A 17,863-nucleotide genomic window follows, 5' to 3' on the forward strand; every position below is an offset into this window, starting at 1 on the left:
ATGCCATCCGTTTTAAAGTCCCTCCGGAAACACTCTCCGTCTGCACTTCCGGTTTCATCCCCTCGGTTTTTAAGTTCCCCCTGGGAACGCGCGGCCACTGAGAGCTGCGTTCCGGCCGCCATGGCCGCGGCGGGCGGCGTTGGGGATGGAGGGGCCGGGCCGGGCCGAGCCCTACAGACCGCGATGAGGGCGGCGAGTGGGGCTTTGGAGATGGACAGCGCGGGGAGGACGCGGGTGAGCATCACAGCCCTGTGGGGGGGACCCGCTCTCCTGCCGCACCTCCCGCCCACCCCCCGCCCCCGAGTCTTGTGGCCATCCCTGCCTCATTCCTATTTAATTTCGCCGCAGGAAGCCTATGTAGAGTACCTGAAGAGCATCACCCTCATCTCACAGGCCCTGCAAGACGAGGCAGCGCTGACAGGTAACCTCCCCCTCGCGGTCCCTCCCCCCTGCCCCACACATGGGAGCGCAACATGACACTCCCGTATCGCAGAAGACAGCGAAGGGCTCGGCTCCAACACACCCAAAATGCTGAAGCTGGCAGAGCAGTGCCTGGAGAGAGTCAAGTCCTTGGCAGCCACACTGGGTGAGTAATGCCACCCCCAGGTGGACTGAAGCCCTTAACAGGGACTGATGAACCCGTGTCAACCTCCATAGGGCAAAAAACAAACAAGGCAAAACCGAGCGTGCCGGGGGGGCCTGCACCCATCTCCAGGCACCGCAGGGTTTTCTCTGATGAGGGAGGCAAGCTGTCACCCTTCCTGCCACCAGAGATCTTCCAGAAGCTGCAGATTGCTGAGGCACAGAGTGCACGCAAGTAAGTGGGGCTGAAGGACAGCAATTGCAAAAGGACCAGGGCACAAATCCTATGGGGAGTGGGAAAAGGAGGGTCGGGGGGACCTAAGTGCTCCCCTCAGTGACCTGAAAGCAGAGCAGGGCTGGGCTCGTCTCCCAAGCAACAAGCAGGTAATTGTGGTGCTTAGGGGTGTGGCTTATAGATAGAGTTGGCACTGCTGTGTTAATGGTTGGTCTTGATGTCCTCCAAAGGACAAGAGATTATGATGCTAATTTACAGCAGAGAAGGTTAAGGTTGGATATCTGGTAAAATTTCTTCTCAAATGGAGTGGTGATACACCAGCACAGGCTGCCCAGGGAGTGGTTGGGTCACCATCCCTGGGGGTGTCCTGGAATTGCAGAGATGTGGCACTGAGGGATGTGGTTATGGGCATGGTGGGGTTGGGGTGGGCTTGGGGATCACAGAGGTCTTCTTCAACCTGGAAGGGTCCCAGCTGGCCAGGATCCCTGGCTCGCATGCAAGGCCACAGCAGTGTTCACCTCATTCCCTGCAGGGAGCTGACACCATTGGAGGAAGCATCGCTGCAGAACCAGAAGCTGAAAGCTGCCTATGAGGCACGGGTGGCACGGCTCAATCCCAGCCAGGCCCTGCAGAAAACCTCGCTGGTGAGTGGGGAGCTGGGTACGATGGGTCCTATGCTGGGACTTTGAGCAGGTGTCACCCACGTTCATTGCTTGGCAGACGCTGTCTCTACAACGGCAGATGATGGAGAATCTGGTGATCGCCAGGGCACGAGAGGAGACCGTATCCTTTCCACTAAGAGAGCCCAAAGCGGGGGTCCTGCAGCTGCGCCTGGCTTCCTGCTGCAGGCCCCTGTTCCTTGCCCCAGGATGCACCAATCCAGCACACACACTTGGTTTTGAGTCCTGCCCTGTTCCTGGCTGATGTGGAGGTACAGATCGAAGCCATGTGGACAGGCTGGATGCTGCTTGTCCAGCTCTGTCCAAGCTGCCCATGTGTCCTTGCTCTGGGGGTCCCTGGGAGCTGTGCTTCCCCATGTACCCTGTCAGTGCTTGTGGCTGTTACTTCGTCAGCCACCCCAGGGCTGTGCTGGGTGAGATGCTGGCTCACTGCTGTGGCTCTTCCAGTGCCTTAACTGTGCCCTGGCCCAGCTGCAGAGGAAAATGGAGGAGCGGCGGCTGCGGCTGCAGGAGGCGGCCAACAGGTGAGGGGATCAGGGTGTCCCAGTGGGGACTGCGAGGCTGCGGAGCTCCCTGCACACCCCTCACCTGGCTCTGTGGCACTTGCAGGAGGTTCTCCAGCAGTGTGGCCCTAACCCCTGAGGAGCAGGAGCAGAGAGAGGTCTATGCTGCCATCCTCGAGTATGAACAGGACCACGTGAGTATGCGCTGGAGGCTGCTGCTGTGGGTGCCATGAATGCAGAGGGCTGTGCTGGGAGTCAGGGAGAGGAGGGGCTGTTCCCACATCCCCACTAACCTGCTGCAAGCACTCCCCCAGGACTGGCCACGGCAGTGGAAGGCCAGGCTGAAGAGGAGCCCATCAGACCTGTCACTGGTGACAGGGCTCTTCTCCTGCCTCCTCAGGTACTGCAGGGCTGGCAGGGTCGCAGCCACTTGCCATTGTCCCCTGCTCACCCCTGTCCCTCTGCTTCCAGCTTCCCAGAGCACCCCATAGCTCAGCTCCTGCGCAAGCTGCAGTGTGCGGTGTACACTCGGCTGTACCCAGCCGTCAGCCAGAGCAACCCTGAGGCCACTCCTGCAGCCTCCACCGGCCTTGCTTTCCTCTCACTGGATGCAGGAGGGCTGCTGCCTGCAGAGCCAGGAGGCCGGCGGCTCCGAGCCTCCCGCAGCCTGCACTGCATGTTCTCAGTGCCTGAGCATGGCCCAGCCACGCTGCGGCACAGCATCTCCGGAGCAACCCTGGCTGATGGCAGCCCCGACGCCTCCAGGGCAGAAGGGGATCCCCGGTCTCCCCGGGAGAGCTCCTTTGAGGACCTGGAGCGGTTCCTGGCATCGCCTGAGGATTGGCCCCCAGCAGAGCCCATGGCCAAGCCCAGGCCTGCGGCATCGCTGCAGGAGCAGCTGAAGGGCATCGTGCGGGACATCCACAATGCCATTGGTGAGGGGCGGCCATGGCTCTGGGAGGGAGGAGGGGTGATGTGGCAGGCCAGGGTCTCTCCGTGCCCAGCCGGGTGAGCTGCGTAACTCCTCCCTTCCCAGACAGGCTGCTGTCCCTGACCCTGCTGGCCTTTGAAGGATTGAGCACTGCTGCTGGCAAGGACCAGTGCCTGGCCTGTATCGAGGATGCTTTCTTCCCTCCACTGTGGGCCCCGCTGCTGGCCCTCTACAGGTACCGTGGCCCCATTGCTGAGCTGCGAGCTGCTGTTATGGCCAGCCCCCACCACCCTTTTGCCCATAGGAACGTGCACCGGCCCCAAGAGGAAGCCCTGGCTCGCAGCATGGAACGGCACCGCCACGCCAGCCCCGCCGACCTGGGGCTGTCCCCTCGGCTCTTCCCCACTGCGCCCGGCCGCCTGGCCTATGGTGCTGCCATCGACGAGTTGTGCCTCATCCCCCTGGAGACTTGTCCCCGCAGGAAGCTGGACTGCATCGGTGCGGGGCTGGGGCGGGCATGGGCTGTGTGCTGTGGTGCCATGGGATGGCCCTGAGTGCTCTGCTCTGTGCTGCAGTGCGAGCCCTGCGCAGCATCTGTGAGTGTGCCGAGGAGTACTGCAGCACCCGCGACAGCCGCGCTCCCACTGCTGGCACCATGTGAGTATGGGGTGAGGAGGGTAGCTTTGCTGCCAGGGGGCTGGGGAGGTGGGCTGGGGAGGTGGGCTGGTGGGTCCCTGTGCTCTGGTGCTGCTGGTTCGCACTGGACAGGCTCTTAGAGGGGTGTCTGTCAGCCTGATGGTCCCTGTTGTGGGTGGACAGTGATGCTGGTTGTGCTGGGGCTGATGGCTCCTGCTGCAGCACTCTGACAGTCCTTGTTGTGGTCGTTAACGGTGCCCCACAGGGTTTGCTGTTCCCATTTTGGGGAACTGATGGTTCTGTTGCCGTGCCAGGGGAGCCAATGGTGCCCAGTGCCATAGCAGTTTGATTGCCCTTTGATTGCCCTTTGATTGCCCTTTTGCCGCGGTGTCAGGGCTGATGGTTTCACTGCCGGGCTGATGGGGCGATGGTCCCGGTGCCGTGGTGCTGGGGTCTGAGCATTCCATTGCCGCGGAGGTGATGAGCCCGATTGCCCCATCGCCACGGCAGCGGGCCCGCGGTCCTTTAGCCAAAGCGATGGGGGCCATTGGCCCTGTCGCCACGGTGACGTGCCCGATGTTCCCGTTGCCACGGTGACGGGACCCCTGACGATGCACGTGGCAGCGGGGCGGATGAGCTGCTGCCTCTCCTGTCCTACGCGGTGCTGCGCAGCGCGCTGCCCCAGCTGCAGTCGGAGTGCGCCGCGCTGGAGGAGTTCATCCACGAGGGGTAGGTGCCGGGAGCGGGGCGTGCCGGCCGCCTGGTGCCCCGCGCCCACCGCGTGTGTCGGCGTGCCGCAGGTGCCTGCTGGGTGAGGAGGGATACTGCCTGACGTCGCTGCAGAGCGCGCTGGCCTTCCTGCAGAGCCTGCCCTGAGCTGCCGGCAAGTGCTGCGCTCCTCCCGGCCGCCAGGGAGCGCCGAACGATCCGCGACTCCGAGCGGGCGGAATCACGTGGTGGGCGGGGCGCGGGAAGCGGAAGAACGCGCTTGTGCGGCGCGGGGATCGGCGGCAGGCGGGCGGGAAACGAGCGGCGCGGGAGGAGCGGGAGCGGGGCCGGGGCGCTCACCCACCCCAACCGCAGGATGTGCGCGGGCCCGGCGCTGCGGCAGGAGTACCGGCGGGGGCTGGAGCGGGGCCGCGCCCGTCCCGGTCCCGACCCCTCGTTCGGGGAACGGCTGCGGCAGCGGCTGCGGAACGAGGCGGGGTTGCTGCCGGCCCTGCAGGACGACGCCGGCGCTCTCCTGGCCCAGGGGCTGCGGGGCCGCCGCGAGCCGGGCTCGTCGCTGCGGGGTCTGGCCGCCGCCTTCGAGCTGCTGGAGCGGGCGGCCCTCAACCTCTACCTCTTCCCCTGGCGCAAGGAGTTCCGCACCATACAGGTGGGTGCCGAGCCGGGGTTGCGTGCCGGTGCTCCGCAGGTGCCTCGAGTGAACCCAGCCGCTTTCCTTCTTTTTCCAGACTTTCTCAGGAGCCTACGTACACGTGCTGCGGGCTGCGCTGCCCGATGCCGAGCTGCTGCGGAGCTTGGGGCGGCTGGGCTACGTGCGGTTGGATGAGCGCCGCCTCGCTGTGTCCCGGCCGCCTCCGGGCACCGAGCTGACCGCTGCCGCGTGCGGCTTCTTTGCCTGCCGGCTGGAGTGCGAGATCCTGGCCGAGGTGCTGCTGCGGCTGCAGCCACGCCTGCCGCGTGCCGAGGAGCTGCTGGATGCACGCCGCGTCGCCGGGGATGTGGAGGCCTGCGTGGAGATGCTGCGGGAAAAGATGCATCCTCCTGGCTGCGAGGATGGCAGGGAGCTCTACGGGGACGTGCCGGACAGCCCTGAGGATCTGTATTTCGAGAGGCCAGACAGTCCTGAGGATGGTGGAGAGGGAGGCACGAATCTCCCGCTGCTGAGCTCCAAGCTGCAGGGCGCACAGGACGTGCTCGGGAGGAATTGGGACGCCTATGAACGCAGTGAGCTCAGGCAGGAGCTGCTCTCCTCCCCAGGCCTCCCCAAGCCAGACCCTTCCTCCTCTCGCTTCTTCCTGCAGCAGGAGCGGAGGGAGGTGGGCAGCAGCCCCCCGTTGCTCTGCCCTGCGCGGCTGCCCCCCAGGGAGCCCCCACCAAGCAGCCACACCAGGGCTCAGCCCCCTGCTGCCCCGCAGCAACTCCCCGAGCTTCCCTCCTACCAGCTGCACTCGTGCCTGCGGCAGGGCACGCTGCCTGCCTACTGCTGCACCACCTGCCAGCAGCTGCATGCCGGTACCTGCGTGGCCGGGCTGGCTTGCCGCAGCCGACACCGTGGGCAGGAGCTGTGCTGCGAGCGGCAGCAGCGCCTCTGGCTGCAGCGCACAGAGGTGGACATGCTGCTGGCTGACGGCACCAGCACCCGGCCCTAGCATGGCACTTCAGCTTGAGGGGACGCTGCTGCTGCTTGTCTCTCTGCCCGAGAAACACTGAACTCAGCCCCTGCTCCTACCGAGCCCTGCAGGGCAGTGCCAGGGAGGTGAGAGCTGGGAGGACTGAGCCCTGTTCTGGTTCCTGCTGTAAGTGGCTCGCTGCATCCCAGTAAAGCGTGGCTGCCTTGTGACTTGGTGGTTTTGTCCTGGCAGGGAGGGAAGGAGGCCCTGGGGGGCCCTGGTGGATGAAAAGCTGAACATGAGCCAGCTGGATGCTCACGCAGCTTAGAAGGCTGAGGGTCTCCTGAGCTCCATCAGAAGAGGAGAGGCAGCAGGGACAGGGAGGGGATTGTCCCTCTCTACACTGCCATGGTGAGGCCCCATCTGCAGCACTGTGTCCAGGTCTGGAGCCCCCAGTACAGGAAAGATGTGGAGCTGTTGAAAAGGGTCCAGAGGAAGGCCACTAAGATGAACAGAGGGCTGGGCCACCTCCCCTACAAAGACAGGCTGAGGGAGCTGGGCTTCAGCCTGGTGAAGAGCAGGATGTGAGGAGACCTCATTGCAGCCTTCCAATATTTAAAAGGGGATTATAAAAAGGAAGGGAATTGACTTTTTACCCAGGTAGACAATGACAGGACAAGGGGGAATGGTTTTAAGGTCAAGGAAGGAAGGTTTAGGTTGGATGTCAGGGAAGGTCTTTACACAGTGGCGAGGTGTTGGAACAGCTGCCCAGAGAGGCTGTGGATGCCCCATCCCTGGCAGTGTTCATCACCACGTTGGATGGGGTCCTGGGCAGCCTGGTCTGGTAACAGCTGTAGAGGTTGGTGGCCCTTCCTGTGGTGGGGGGTTGGAACTTGAGGTCCCTTCCACCCCAAGCCGTTCTGTGATTCTATGGCCTAGGGAATTTTTCACCACCACTGCCCTTTGCAGCTGTTTTTATTGACAGTGAGTCAGGGTTGCACCACGCAGCCAGTACAGGCCAGAGCTGGTCCTGCCAGACTACCAGCATCTCTGTACCAAACCCCCATCTCCCCCCCTTTCAGTCCATGCCTCCATCCCTCCCCCAGGGGAGGAGGCTGAAACCCACCCCGTGCTGTGCTCACAGCTCCAGGCTGTTGCCCCCTCACTCCAGGGCAGAAGGAAGCCAGCACTATACAATGCTTGGGCTCTGCTAGGCTGGAAGGCTGTGGATGTTCCCAACATGAGAAGCTCTGCACGGGGCTGAGCACGGGCATTGGTAACCAAGGCAGTACCCCTAAATGCAACTGCTGAGGGACTGGGGCAATGTGGCCAGGAGCCATCCCATGAGGTGACAGCACCCAGCACTGCATCGCCGAGGAGAGCTGCGTGCCTGGCCAGCAGCAGGGCGGGAGCCAGTGCCCAGCCCTGGCAACAGCAATCCCTGCTTGAGTTCCCTGCACCTCCTCCTTCTGGACGGGGCTCAGGGCTTGGCACGCTTTGCCTGGCTCTCAGTCCCTGTGCTGGCGCTGGCTGCCCGCTTGTTGCGATGGTGGGGGAAGGTGGGCATGAGCTCTGGCTCACAGGCTGGGGAGGCACAGAAACAGGTCAGCAGAGGCCAAGCACTGTGGCCCTGGCTGGTGGGGAATGTACTTACGCAGGGGCTTTTCCTTGAAGTATGAACTATCCAGGCTGTCTTTTGCCGTTGCCCTGTGGGGACAAGATGTGGTAAGCTCTGCTCCCAGCCCAAATGTGCTGCCACCTTCCCTCACCCCCACAGCCTGACAGCTCTCCCACTCCCCATCCTGCCCGCGCTCCTCCATGGTCCCAGTTCCCTTCCAGCACCTGCCCACAGCACTGAGCTGACCCCGCCACGAGGGCAGCCCCATCAGCAGGCAGGGGCCTGCCCCAAGCCCTGCCCACACAGTGGCTCTTACCGCTTCTTGGGATCGTACATGAAGAGGAAGTTGAGCAGACGCAGCCCGGCCTCGGAGAGCCAGGGGAACTTGTGCTTGAGGTTGTTGTAAGGCTGTTTCCGCAGCGTGTACTGACTCACCAGGGGCAACTTGGAGAAGCCCTGAGGGAAGGGGTAGGGGGGGCATCAGGCTGGGCAGGAAGGCCAGAAGAGCCACAAGGGCTGGCAGGGCTGTGGGATAACTCTCACCGGCCAGATGTTTTCATTGGGTGTCCCCAGGAGCTGCACAATGAGGTCTATTTGGTGGATCTCAGACGTGCCTGGCAGCAGTGGCTTGTGAGCCAACAGTTCAGCAAGGATGCAGCCCACAGCCCTGCAGTGCAGAGGACACACAGGAGTTGGCAGGGGCAGCAGAAATCCCTCTGTCGATGTCCTGGCTCCTACGAACCCCCCAGGCACCACCCAGCCAGCCTCAGCCTCTCCTGTCCCCTGCCCTTACCACATGTCAATGCTGGTGGTCTGTGTCGTCGCTCCTAGCAGCAGCTCGGGTGCTCGGTACCTGTGCAGGGAAGGCACCATCTTTAGCTGCAGCACAGGAAGCCCCCTGCCCCCAGTGACAGCGCTGCAAATATGTGCTCCACATCACCCTGAGCCAGCACAGCTCAGCACCCTGCACTGCACTCACCACAGCGTGACGACTTTGGGGGTCATGGGTTGTGGTGGCATCCCATATGTACGTGCCAGACCAAAATCCGCTGCAAGAAAGAAACGGACCCGAGGTAAGGAAAGAGGCAAGCTCCATGCTTTGCCTGCTTGTGGAGCAGAGGGAGAGCTGCAGGCACACTTGCAGCAGCAGCTGAATTGCCAGAGACAAGGCAGCAGCCAGGGGCTCACCTATCTTCACACAGCCTTTGTCAGTCATGAGCAGGTTGGACACCTTCAGATCCCTATGGGGAACACCGAGCGGCAGTCAGCACTGTCTGCCAGGCACACCTTCTCCTGTGCATGCACTTCCCCAGGGACTCGGGAGGACAAAGAGCCCCACTGCTGACTGATCACTAAGAGAGGTGAATCTCACCATCCCTTGCCTTCCCTACCCTGGCTCCCACACTGCACAGCAAAGCCGAGGGTTTGCTGCAAGCCCCTGCCCACAGCTTCTCCACACAGTGCTCCTCGCTCCCAGAGTTGTGTGAGCTGAGCAACCGACACGCAGTTATGGGGCTCATCAGGCTGCCTCCCAGCAACTCCTCCTCCCCACCACACACCCAGCCTCTCCCGTTGCTCTCACCTGTGGATGATGTACCTCTCATGAAGGTACTGCAGACCCTTGAGGACTTGCAAGATGATGCATTTCACCTGAAGAAAGAGGACAGGAGTGTTCCCCAGCACGTGAACAGCACCAGCCAGCCCTGCTGAAGCTACCAGCATAAGGTGGATTGCAAACTGCAAGGAATCCACACTGGTGGCCATAGTGTTGTGGCCCTTTCTCGAGCATGACATTCCCAAAAGCCTGGCCCAGTCTTTACCTGAGCCTCCGAAAAAGGTGTCTGCATGTTCTCAAGAAGGCTGGCAAGGTCCTGCTCACAGTAGCCCATCACCAGGAAAATACTGGACAGGAGACACAGGCATTTCACTGCTCAGCACTGCGAAAGGCACCTGAGAGCACCGAGGCAGCATCTCCTCTGAAGGCTGGAGGGCAGGGAGGCTCTCACCTCTCCAGATGGTTCCCCACAACCACCTCCTTCAGCTCCACGATGTTGGGATGCTGGAGCTCCAGGAGCAGGGTGATCTCCCGCAGGCTGCTGATGGGCATTCCTGAGGGCAGTGAGAACCACACTGCACAACTGCCTCAGGCGGAGGCCAGGAACACTGACACCTGCCACGAGGAGCCGTCCCTGTTCCTCATGTACCTTCCTTCTCATTGTCCATCCGCACCTTCTTCAGTGCCACAGTCTCATCTGTCACAGTGTCCCGGGCACGGTCTGGAAGAGCAGCACAGGGCAGGTGCTCAGCATAAGCTTTAGCCAAAGGGACACAGGCACTGCTGAGCGTCACTCCTCTCAGCCTCGGTCCCACAGCCCCCAGGTGTGGGCAGATGTGCTACAGGCCCACCCTTCCACCCGGGCTCCAGCCAACACCACACTTACACACTATGCCATAGGTGCCCTCTCCGATCCGATTCAGCTTCTCAAACTCCTTCACGCTCCGGCATTTCCCCAGCTGGAACCAAAGAGCCACATCACAGCCAAAGGCTCTCTCTCAGGGGCAGCCCTCAGCAGCTTCTCACCAACATTCCCACAGTGCTACAACCTTGACAGCAGACAGCAATCAAAATAAAGGGCAACACTCTGAGCGATGCCCAATCTGGCACTGCAAGTCTGGTTGTGTTCAACTATCAATTGTGAACTATCACAATTACAGATTCACAAACAACTGCAGGCAAAGCATGTGAGGTCGACCAAGAACAATGCAAAGCACATACAAGGAACTAAGAGTAATAGAGCCAGGCCAAAAGCTGCTAATTTTTAAAGCTCTGCAGAGACTACAAAGTTTCCCAGGGAAGCCTCTGTGTGTGAGCCTTACCCAGAAGGTGTCCTTATGGGGGTAGGGATAGGAGAGAGGCTCAGTCCATCAACTGATGCCAGGAATCACAGAATGGCCAGGGTTGGAAAGGACCTCAAGGATCATGAATCTCCAACTCCCCTGCCACATGCAGGGCCACCAACCTCCCCTTTTAATACTAGACCAGGCTGCCCAGAGAATCAGAGATGGTCTGTATCTGACCTGCCTGCAATGGTATCCTCCCTACTCTTCCCTCTCTCTTAAGACATCTCTACAGTACCTGTTATTCTAGAGGTGGAGCTGGAGTGACTCCAGTCATTCCACACCTTTGTTCTGATTGCTATAAAACCCCCTCATCTCCCTCACCCGCGTTCAGAACGCGGGGCGCAGCGGCGGGCGCTCCTCACGTCCCCTCAGCACAGGGCCCACCCACCCGCAGGGCCACCCCACAACCGACGCTCCTCAGAAGCCTCCCTTCGGGCGCAGGCCCCTCACCCGCTCAGATGCCGGCACCTCGAAGTAGCCCTCTCCCCACAGCCGCTGGAACCGCAACGGTTCCACCTCGCTCTCGGCCGGAGCTCCCTCAGCGCGGTCTCCGTCCGCCATAGTTGTGACGCGCATGCGCACACCACTTCCCGCCCACTGTACGCATGCGCTCTGGCAAGCCCCAGTCTCACGCATGCGCCGTTCGGCCCTGCCGCTCACGCTGGGCCCGAGCAACGGTTGCTAGGCAACGCGCGGCCTTCAGGCCTGCGCTCGGCCGGGCGGCCCCCGCTCCCCGAATCGCCGTTCTGTCATCAACCACCTCCTCGTTCCAAGCACTCGCTTTTATTGCCCGGCTCCTCTCCAGCTGGGGAGGGCCAGGCTCAAGGGTGGGCTCTGGTGGTCTCCCTGTCCGTAAGCACGCAGGAGTCATGGTGGGCAATGAGCAGCCTCTGCCTGTGGGTCATGGCTTCTCCTTGTTCGCCCCGCTGTCCGGCTCCTGGCTCTGCCCAGCTCCCCCGCTGGTTGCTGCCTTGGTGGGAGGACCTTCCATTGACATTGCTTCAGTGCATTCATCCAGGGGCGGTGTCACAGAAATGCGGGGTGTAGGAATGGTTTGTTTCTCATTGGTGAAGTCTTGTGCCGAATCTAATGAACAGAGGGGAAAAAAAAAAAAGCAGATGTGAGAGATCACAATAAATTGCTGCAGAGGAGCTGAGCAGGCTTGAGACACTGCTGCAGCACGCAGCTCCAACACAACAAAGAGCTCCATGACTGCCCTGACAAGAAAGGAGACACATCTGAAACTTCAGAGCTTTTCAGAGCCCCAGTGAGAGCCACTGCCCACCTGTTCCCCCCATATCCAGACCCCTTTGCTACTTACAAAGCTGCTTGTTAAAACCTGGCCATCTGAGAACACAACGGGAAGCACTTCACTTTGTGCTCTCTTTTGTGGGGCAGTGAGGAGGCAGAAGATTGAAACATCACAGATCTGAGAGATTTTACAGCACATCAATAGCAGCGGCCTGTGATGTGTCATTCCTTGATCTCTCCCTGTGCCTGCAAGACCAGGCTGGAAATAAAATTCTGTCTTGAAAGAAATGAGTTCAAAATGAGGGCGGGTGACTGAGGTGAGCGGCAGCTCCATGTGTGCCCAGAGAAGCATCCCTGTCCCCGTTCCTTATCCCCATTCCTATCCTCACCCCATCCTCATCTGTCCCCATTCCTACCCCCATTCCTATCCCTGTCCCCATCACAGCACGCCGTATGGGACCCCATTACCCTTTGTGCCTATGTCCTTGCAGAGCAGCTGCCCCATGGCTGCTGGCGTGGTCTCGGTCCCTTTGTGGTGTCCCGGCAACACGCACGTCACCGTTCTGACACCCCACCCCGCAGGCCGCACCACGCCCCGACCCCGTCCGCGAGGCGCAGGGCCGCCGTTCCATCTCCATCCCCGCCCACGTGCCCGCCCCGCCGCCAGGGGGCGCCATCGTCACAGGGTGGCGCGCGCACCCCGGAAGCAGCAGTGGCCGCACCCGGAAGCGGCGGCGATACCCGGAAGCGGCGGCGGGGCAGGATGGACGGTAAGGAGAGCTGAGGGGGGGGCTCCGCCGTACTGGGCCTGGCGCGGTCCCGCCGTATTGCGTGCGGGCTGTGGGGCCTCCCGGCGTGGAGCGAGGCGGGGTGCGTTGGGTTCGGCCTGTCTCGGCCTGGGTTCCGGTGTGTCGCGGTGCTGAGGCCCGGCGCTGAGGCGATGCTCTCTTTCTCTTGCAGACACGCTCTTCCAGCTGAAGGTGAGCTCCTGGCAATCCCTCCGGCAGCTCCGTAACGTAGCGCTGCTCCGCGCCGCCCTCGTTACCGGGGGCCGGTAACGCCATCTGGGCCACGAGCCCCTCCTGGCCCCTCCCGTCCTGTGCCCCGCTGTCCGCGCGAGGGCCGAGTCTGCGAATCCGCCCGGCGCAGCTGCTCTCGGCCCTGCGCCCCGATACGATGCTCGCGCTCCGGTGTCAGTGGCAAAGCCGCCCCCGGGAGGAGGGCCTGTCCCATCGGTGTTGGCATGAACAGGGCGTCTGGGTGGCGCTGCTCTGGTTTTCCCTAGCTGACAGACGAAGGGAGTGCAGGGTGTAAGAGTAATCATAATGCACACATTTAAACAAACAAACAACAACAACAAAAAAAACAACTGAGCTGCCAGTGACTGGAATGGAACACCCTGGCTTGCAGAGATCCACAGTGTGCTGCTGCTGCTGCTGTGCTTGGCTCGTTGCTGCCAGCAGCTACGGGAAGAGGGAGCTCATCAGCTGAGCTTTTGCCTCAGGCAACCACTGCCAAACTTGTCCCCATCTCCCCAGCAAGAAAACTGGCCCTCAGCATGCTGTGTACTCTGGGAGCTTCCCTTCGTACAGCCAGCATTGCAGCCCTGGAGGGAGCTGACACCTCATCAGAACCTGATGGATCCCTAAGCTAGGAAGCTGTAGCAGCTCACAGAGCTCATGTTGGCACCTTGTGTGTGCCCTGTGAGTGGCCAGTGCCACAGAGGTGCTACTGCTGCTGGCTCCCCTGCTGTGTCCTAGCACTAACCCGCAGCTCTCTCTCCAGTTCACAGCAAAGCAGCTGGAGAAACTTGCCAAAAAAGCTGAGAAGGACTCCAAGGCGGAACAAGCCAAAGTCAAGAAGGTGGGTGGGAGTTTGTCACCAAGTGGTGATGCTGGCATCTGGATGCTGCGCTGAGCAGCTGGAGACCCTGCCTCCTCCTGTGCCCCACCAGCTGTGTGCTGCTGACGGGTGGAGAAAAAGGGGCGGTTTCTTCTCTTGCTCTCAATATGTTTTGAAGTCTCACCATGAGATCTTGAATCTGCTGAGCAGATGTGGTGTGTCACTGTGACACTGAGGGATTTAATTCCCTTCCAAGGGTGTCCTCAGTGTTTACAGAGGTCGCAGATGAGCTGTTTCATGCTGAAAGTCTGTCAGGCAGAAAAGGGGAGTGCTTGTTTATAAATATGGAGTGGTTTCTTGGTGCAGGCGGTTGCCCTTTGCTCTTCCAGGCCCTTCAGCAGAAGAATGTGGAGTGTGCTCGTGTCTATGCAGAGAATGCCATCCGCAAGAAGAACGAGGGGCTGAACTGGCTCCGCATGGCTTCCCGAGTGGATGCGGTAGCCTCCAAGGTGCAGACAGCAGTGACAATGAAGGGGGTAAGAGCCTTTGTTCTTCAGCACGGGGTTCTGAGAGCAGTCTGTGCCCTGTGTAGAGTGTTGGCTCCTCCCTTCTCATCTGCCTTGAACCTTGGACTTCCTTGTTCTCAGATGAGGGTCCTGTAAAGCTTTGTAATGAGCCCAGTCACTCTTGGTGTAGTGAAGCTTCTGACATGCCCACAGAGAGCTCTCCAGGCTGCTTTATTATGGCTCTAATCAAGGAGGCTCATGCCTGCTTTCTTGTCTGTGCTAGCCATTGCATGTGTGTTTACAGAGAAGTGGGCTGGGACCCGTCCTGCTTGGAGCTGCAGTGTTGTGGTTCCTCGGGCTGTGCTCTGCCTCGGGCTGTGTGCCAGGGTTTTACTTTCAGCAGGGATGCCTTTGTTTTTGGACAGCATCCATGAAGCAATATCCTCTTGCAGGTGACAAAAAACATGGCTCAGGTGACCAAGGCTTTGGACAAAGCTCTGAGCTCCATGGACCTACAGAAGGTGTCTGCAGTGATGGATAAGTTCGAGCAGCAGGTTCAGAATTTGGATGTTCATACATCGGTAAGAGGAGATGGCCTCGAGGGGTCTGGGTGAATGAGACTGCTCTGTGTTTCAGGTGTATGAGAGACATTGGGCAGGACCCAGCACTGCTGCCTAGCCAAGAAAGTGTTTGCTGTATAAAGGGGCAAACCAGCAGGCAAGGGAAGGAAAGCAAAGGTGCTGTCCCAGCTAGAGGTTGCTCAGATGGAGCTGTGGAAGACTGCACCTCCCCCTTTATGCTTTACCCATGAGGTGGGCTGACAGGCTGTCTCTGTTGCAGGTCATGGAGGACTCCATGAGCTCCGCTACCACGCTGACCACACCACAGGAGCAGGTGGACAGCCTCATTGTGCAGATCGCAGAGGAGAATGGTTTGGAGATCATGGACCAGCTCAACCAGCTCCCTGAGGGTGCTTCAGCAGTAGGGGAGAGCTCGATGCGCTCCCAGGAAGACCAGCTGTCACGGAGGTTTGTTTTCTCCCAGGTCCTTCACCTCGTGTTGAGGCGGCTTTGAGTTCTTCCCAGGGGTCTCTCACTGATGCGAGCAGTGATTTAATGCAGGCTGAGTGGACGCTGAGCCCTTGGTGGTACAAGCTCAGGCAAGCTAGAGCTTGCAGCATCTGCCAGGCAGCCCCTGTGGCGCTTTGTGAGGCCTGGGGAGGGTGCAGGCAGGCAAAGTACCATTCGGTTACTTAGTGGTGGGGGTGGCTGCTGGCACCTGGCTTCTCTCGATCCGGAGCAGAACCGTCCGCCCTGCTCTGCGTTCATCCTCACGCAGCTGCTACTGCTCTGGAACACTTGGTGCTGACCTTCAATCAGCTCCAGGAACAGGCTGTTTTGCTGGAACTGCCCCAGGAGGAACCGATGAGCTTCCTCTCCCTGCTCCCTCCCTGCTGCTCCCCTTGAGGCTGCAGCCGGAGTGCCTCTGGAGGCTTCTGTGCAGAGCTGTGTCCCGCACGGCCTGGCTGGCAGGTCCTTCAGGCTGTTCCCAGCTGCTCTCATGCCAGTTTCCTCTCTTCTTTTCCCTTTCAGGTTGGCTGCCTTGAGGAATTAGATCTCCTGTTACCCCTGCGGACTGCTGCCATGCTGGTTGTATGGTGTATGGGGACGGAGGGACTCAGGACTCCTTCCTCTCTGCCTCTATCACATCCTTGCTCTGACCTGCTGGCTGGGCAGGGCCAGCTCCTCCTGCAGCAGCGTGTCCCCAGCCCTGTCCGCCTCCCTGCAGACTCTTCTTTTGGGGTGCAGTAGTGACCAGAGCAGGCAGAGATCCCGACAGGGGTTGTGGAGCCAAGGACAGCCCTTCTCTGGGCTTGACGAGTACTTTGCTGTTTCTTATTTTAGGGTGTTTTTCATTTGAGGGTCGCTGCCGGCTTCTCGCAGCGTCCCGTGATGCAATGTGATTTAACACTAAATGAATCTTTCTGGAGGTGGGTCGCAGTGTCTCCTGGGGTGCTGGCTGCCTGCCTCTTCCCTGTGTTGCCTGCTTCTGTTGTTACCTAGTTTTGGGCTTCTGTACTGTGGGCAGCACTTTGCTGGGGACCTACAGCAAGTGTCTGTCCCCATGGAGAAGATTTACAGCAGGGGTTGGGGGGAGGCTATGGTGTTTCTGTGGGGCTTGTGCCTTGCAGGAAGCGGTGCCCTTGCCCAGCCCTCACTGCTCGGTCCGTAGCCGTATGTGGGTGCCCTGCTTGCAGCCTTCTCCTTGCAGATTCACCTCGTCACGGCAGGCCAACCCCCTTTGCTTCTCTTGACCACAAAGTGACCTTTAAAACCCTCCTCCTGCCCTGCACAAGCCTGTGTGTGCGAATCCTTGCATCTTCCACCTCCCAGCAGTGCGGTGTGGCAGTGAGCTCTCTGTGCCATGACTCACCGTGTGCCCGCTCCGTGCCCAGTGCCCTGCAGCTGGGAGAGGATCTCAGCTGCCTTCAGCCTTGGTGACCCAGACTTCTGCCACTGGATGGGTTTGCTGGTGTAAATACCAAACTGCCCTGAGTGTGCATCATCCAGCCCTGCTCTGTGCCTGGCCCCTGGCTCTCCCTGCTGTCGCTCCCACTCTGCTATCCCCACATTGCTGCGTCTCTGGTGTGCCTGAGCTCTGCTCTGCTCTGCTCCCACAACCCACAGGGGAACACAGTTGCTCAGAGCCTTCCTTTGGGCTGAGGTTTTCGCTGCCCACCAAGATACAGGGTGGATTGGCAGCTTACAGGAAGGAAATGAAGTTTCCTTTGCCTCTCACAAGGAGGAATTGCAGGCTGCAAGCAGCGTGCTGCAGCTGCCTGGCCCTGTAGTGCTGGAGCCAAGCTGTGAAGCATGCAGCCAGCCCTGCTGTGGCGTGGCAGCTTCACTTCAATGCTGCAATGGGAGCTTTCAGTCAAGTACAGCTGCAGTGGGAGTGGGACCTTGACTGCTATCAGCAGGGCAACAGCAGTGTGGGGAGAGGGCAGGCAGCTCCATCCCTCATCCTCCGGTGCTGGCACCCAGCCCCAGGGTCACAGACACCGCAGCGCTTGTCACAAAAACAATTCTCACTGCTTTGATTATTTTTTCTGAGTTCAATGACCGTGACAGCACGTGGCTGGTGACCAAAAGAGCCTTCTTCCCTCGTGTGCTGCGGTAGGGATGCGGGGTGGTGACGAGGACATGGGAGGTGCCTGCACCATGGAGTGGCACTGCTGCTGGCTCCTGGCCCTGCATGGGCACCATGTGTGGGGCTGGGGGACTGGGATTAGGCTCAGGGTGACCGAGACTGTGCCCCTGGAGTCACTCCCTTTTCCCATCTGATTTTTCTCTGTGTCTTGATCCGTGGTGGTATTTTTTTAAAGCTTGTCTCGTTTGCCTTTTTTCTTCTCCAAAACCCTGTTGATTACCTAATGCTGTTTTAAATAAACAATCTGAACATCCATCGTGGTGTGCATGGGGGTTTAGGCAGAAGAGGGGGGCTCTGGGCTGTGCCTGTTCTCTGCTGTGGGTTGAAAACCCAACTGCAGCTGGGGACAGAGGACCCGCTGTGGGCCGAGCTGAGGAGGAAGAGGCCCATTCCTTCAGCCTTCCTGCCCGGGGAAAGGGCAGCCAGCGCCTGCTGGGGGTCACAGCCTCTGGGGGTGGCTCAGGAGAAAGCCTCTGATGTGCTGAGGACGCTGAGCAGGCACGTCCCCGCAGGGACCGCTTCCCTTCCTGTGGTTGTGCTGGGGAACCGGGCAAGCAGGGACTGCTGCAGCCGTGGCACAGCCAACACGGCCCAGGACGGCTGCCTCCTTTCTAGATCCTTTTTCCCAG

General features: G+C 60.2%; 4 protein-coding genes and 1 long non-coding RNA gene across 7 annotated transcripts; 3 read left to right on the forward strand and 2 right to left on the reverse strand.

The window, feature by feature from the left end:
- Positions 1-120: 120 nt before the first annotated feature.
- Positions 121-4,539, forward strand: VPS9D1 (VPS9 domain containing 1). 2 transcript variants are annotated; one of them, XM_042885895.1, is made up of 15 exons: positions 121-234; positions 349-421; positions 494-586; positions 658-817; positions 1,350-1,461; positions 1,538-1,600; positions 1,969-2,021; positions 2,107-2,194; positions 2,315-2,400; positions 2,472-2,935; positions 3,037-3,166; positions 3,236-3,429; positions 3,507-3,588; positions 4,192-4,296; positions 4,368-4,539. In XM_042885895.1, exons 1-15 carry the CDS (start codon positions 121-123, stop codon positions 4,441-4,443), a joined length of 1,893 nt encoding a protein of 630 aa, XP_042741829.1. In that variant the 3' UTR covers positions 4,444-4,539. The 2 variants fall into 2 exon arrangements, with proteins under 2 accessions (XP_042741829.1, XP_042741830.1); XM_042885896.1 differs by having other exon boundaries at positions 125-234; positions 497-586.
- A 97-nt stretch (positions 4,540-4,636) lies between these two features.
- Positions 4,637-6,136, forward strand: SPATA2L (spermatogenesis associated 2 like). The gene is made up of 2 exons (XM_042885930.1): positions 4,637-4,945; positions 5,025-6,136. Exons 1-2 carry the CDS (start codon positions 4,652-4,654, stop codon positions 5,943-5,945), a joined length of 1,215 nt encoding a protein of 404 aa, XP_042741864.1. The 5' UTR covers positions 4,637-4,651; the 3' UTR covers positions 5,946-6,136.
- A 690-nt stretch (positions 6,137-6,826) lies between these two features.
- Positions 6,827-11,036, reverse strand: CDK10 (cyclin dependent kinase 10). Of its 2 annotated transcripts, none has more exons than XM_042885986.1 (13): positions 10,876-11,036; positions 9,966-10,038; positions 9,729-9,800; positions 9,531-9,633; positions 9,345-9,426; positions 9,107-9,174; positions 8,713-8,765; positions 8,504-8,573; positions 8,318-8,377; positions 8,068-8,191; positions 7,841-7,980; positions 7,561-7,613; positions 6,827-7,490 (listed from the first exon to the last, which is right to left on the reverse strand). In XM_042885986.1, the coding sequence occupies exons 1-13, from the start codon at positions 10,999-11,001 to the stop codon at positions 7,387-7,389; spliced, it is 1,128 nt and encodes a 375-aa protein (XP_042741920.1). In that variant the 5' UTR covers positions 11,002-11,036; the 3' UTR covers positions 6,827-7,386. The 2 variants fall into 2 exon arrangements, with proteins under 2 accessions (XP_042741920.1, XP_042741921.1); XM_042885987.1 differs by having other exon boundaries at positions 6,829-7,490; positions 9,966-10,128; positions 10,876-11,033.
- A 156-nt stretch (positions 11,037-11,192) lies between these two features.
- LOC122188001 lies at positions 11,193-12,263 on the reverse strand. Its single transcript, XR_006181455.1, has 2 exons — positions 12,145-12,263; positions 11,193-11,511 (listed from the first exon to the last, which is right to left on the reverse strand). It is a non-coding gene; the product is annotated as an uncharacterized LOC122188001 (long non-coding RNA).
- A 135-nt stretch (positions 12,264-12,398) lies between these two features.
- On the forward strand, positions 12,399-17,439 carry CHMP1A (charged multivesicular body protein 1A). The gene is made up of 7 exons (XM_042885878.1): positions 12,399-12,446; positions 12,637-12,656; positions 13,462-13,539; positions 13,908-14,054; positions 14,477-14,605; positions 14,865-15,052; positions 15,617-17,439. Exons 1-7 carry the CDS (start codon positions 12,440-12,442, stop codon positions 15,636-15,638), a joined length of 591 nt encoding a protein of 196 aa, XP_042741812.1. The 5' UTR covers positions 12,399-12,439; the 3' UTR covers positions 15,639-17,439.
- The last annotated feature ends 424 nt before the right edge of the window (positions 17,440-17,863 follow it).

The sequence above is a fragment of the Lagopus leucura genome, unplaced genomic scaffold (assembly GCF_019238085.1).
Source record: "Lagopus leucura isolate 7727_CA_CO unplaced genomic scaffold, USGS_WTPT01 Super-Scaffold_100053, whole genome shotgun sequence".
In the NCBI taxonomy this organism is placed as follows: Eukaryota; Metazoa; Chordata; class Aves; order Galliformes; family Phasianidae; genus Lagopus; species Lagopus leucura.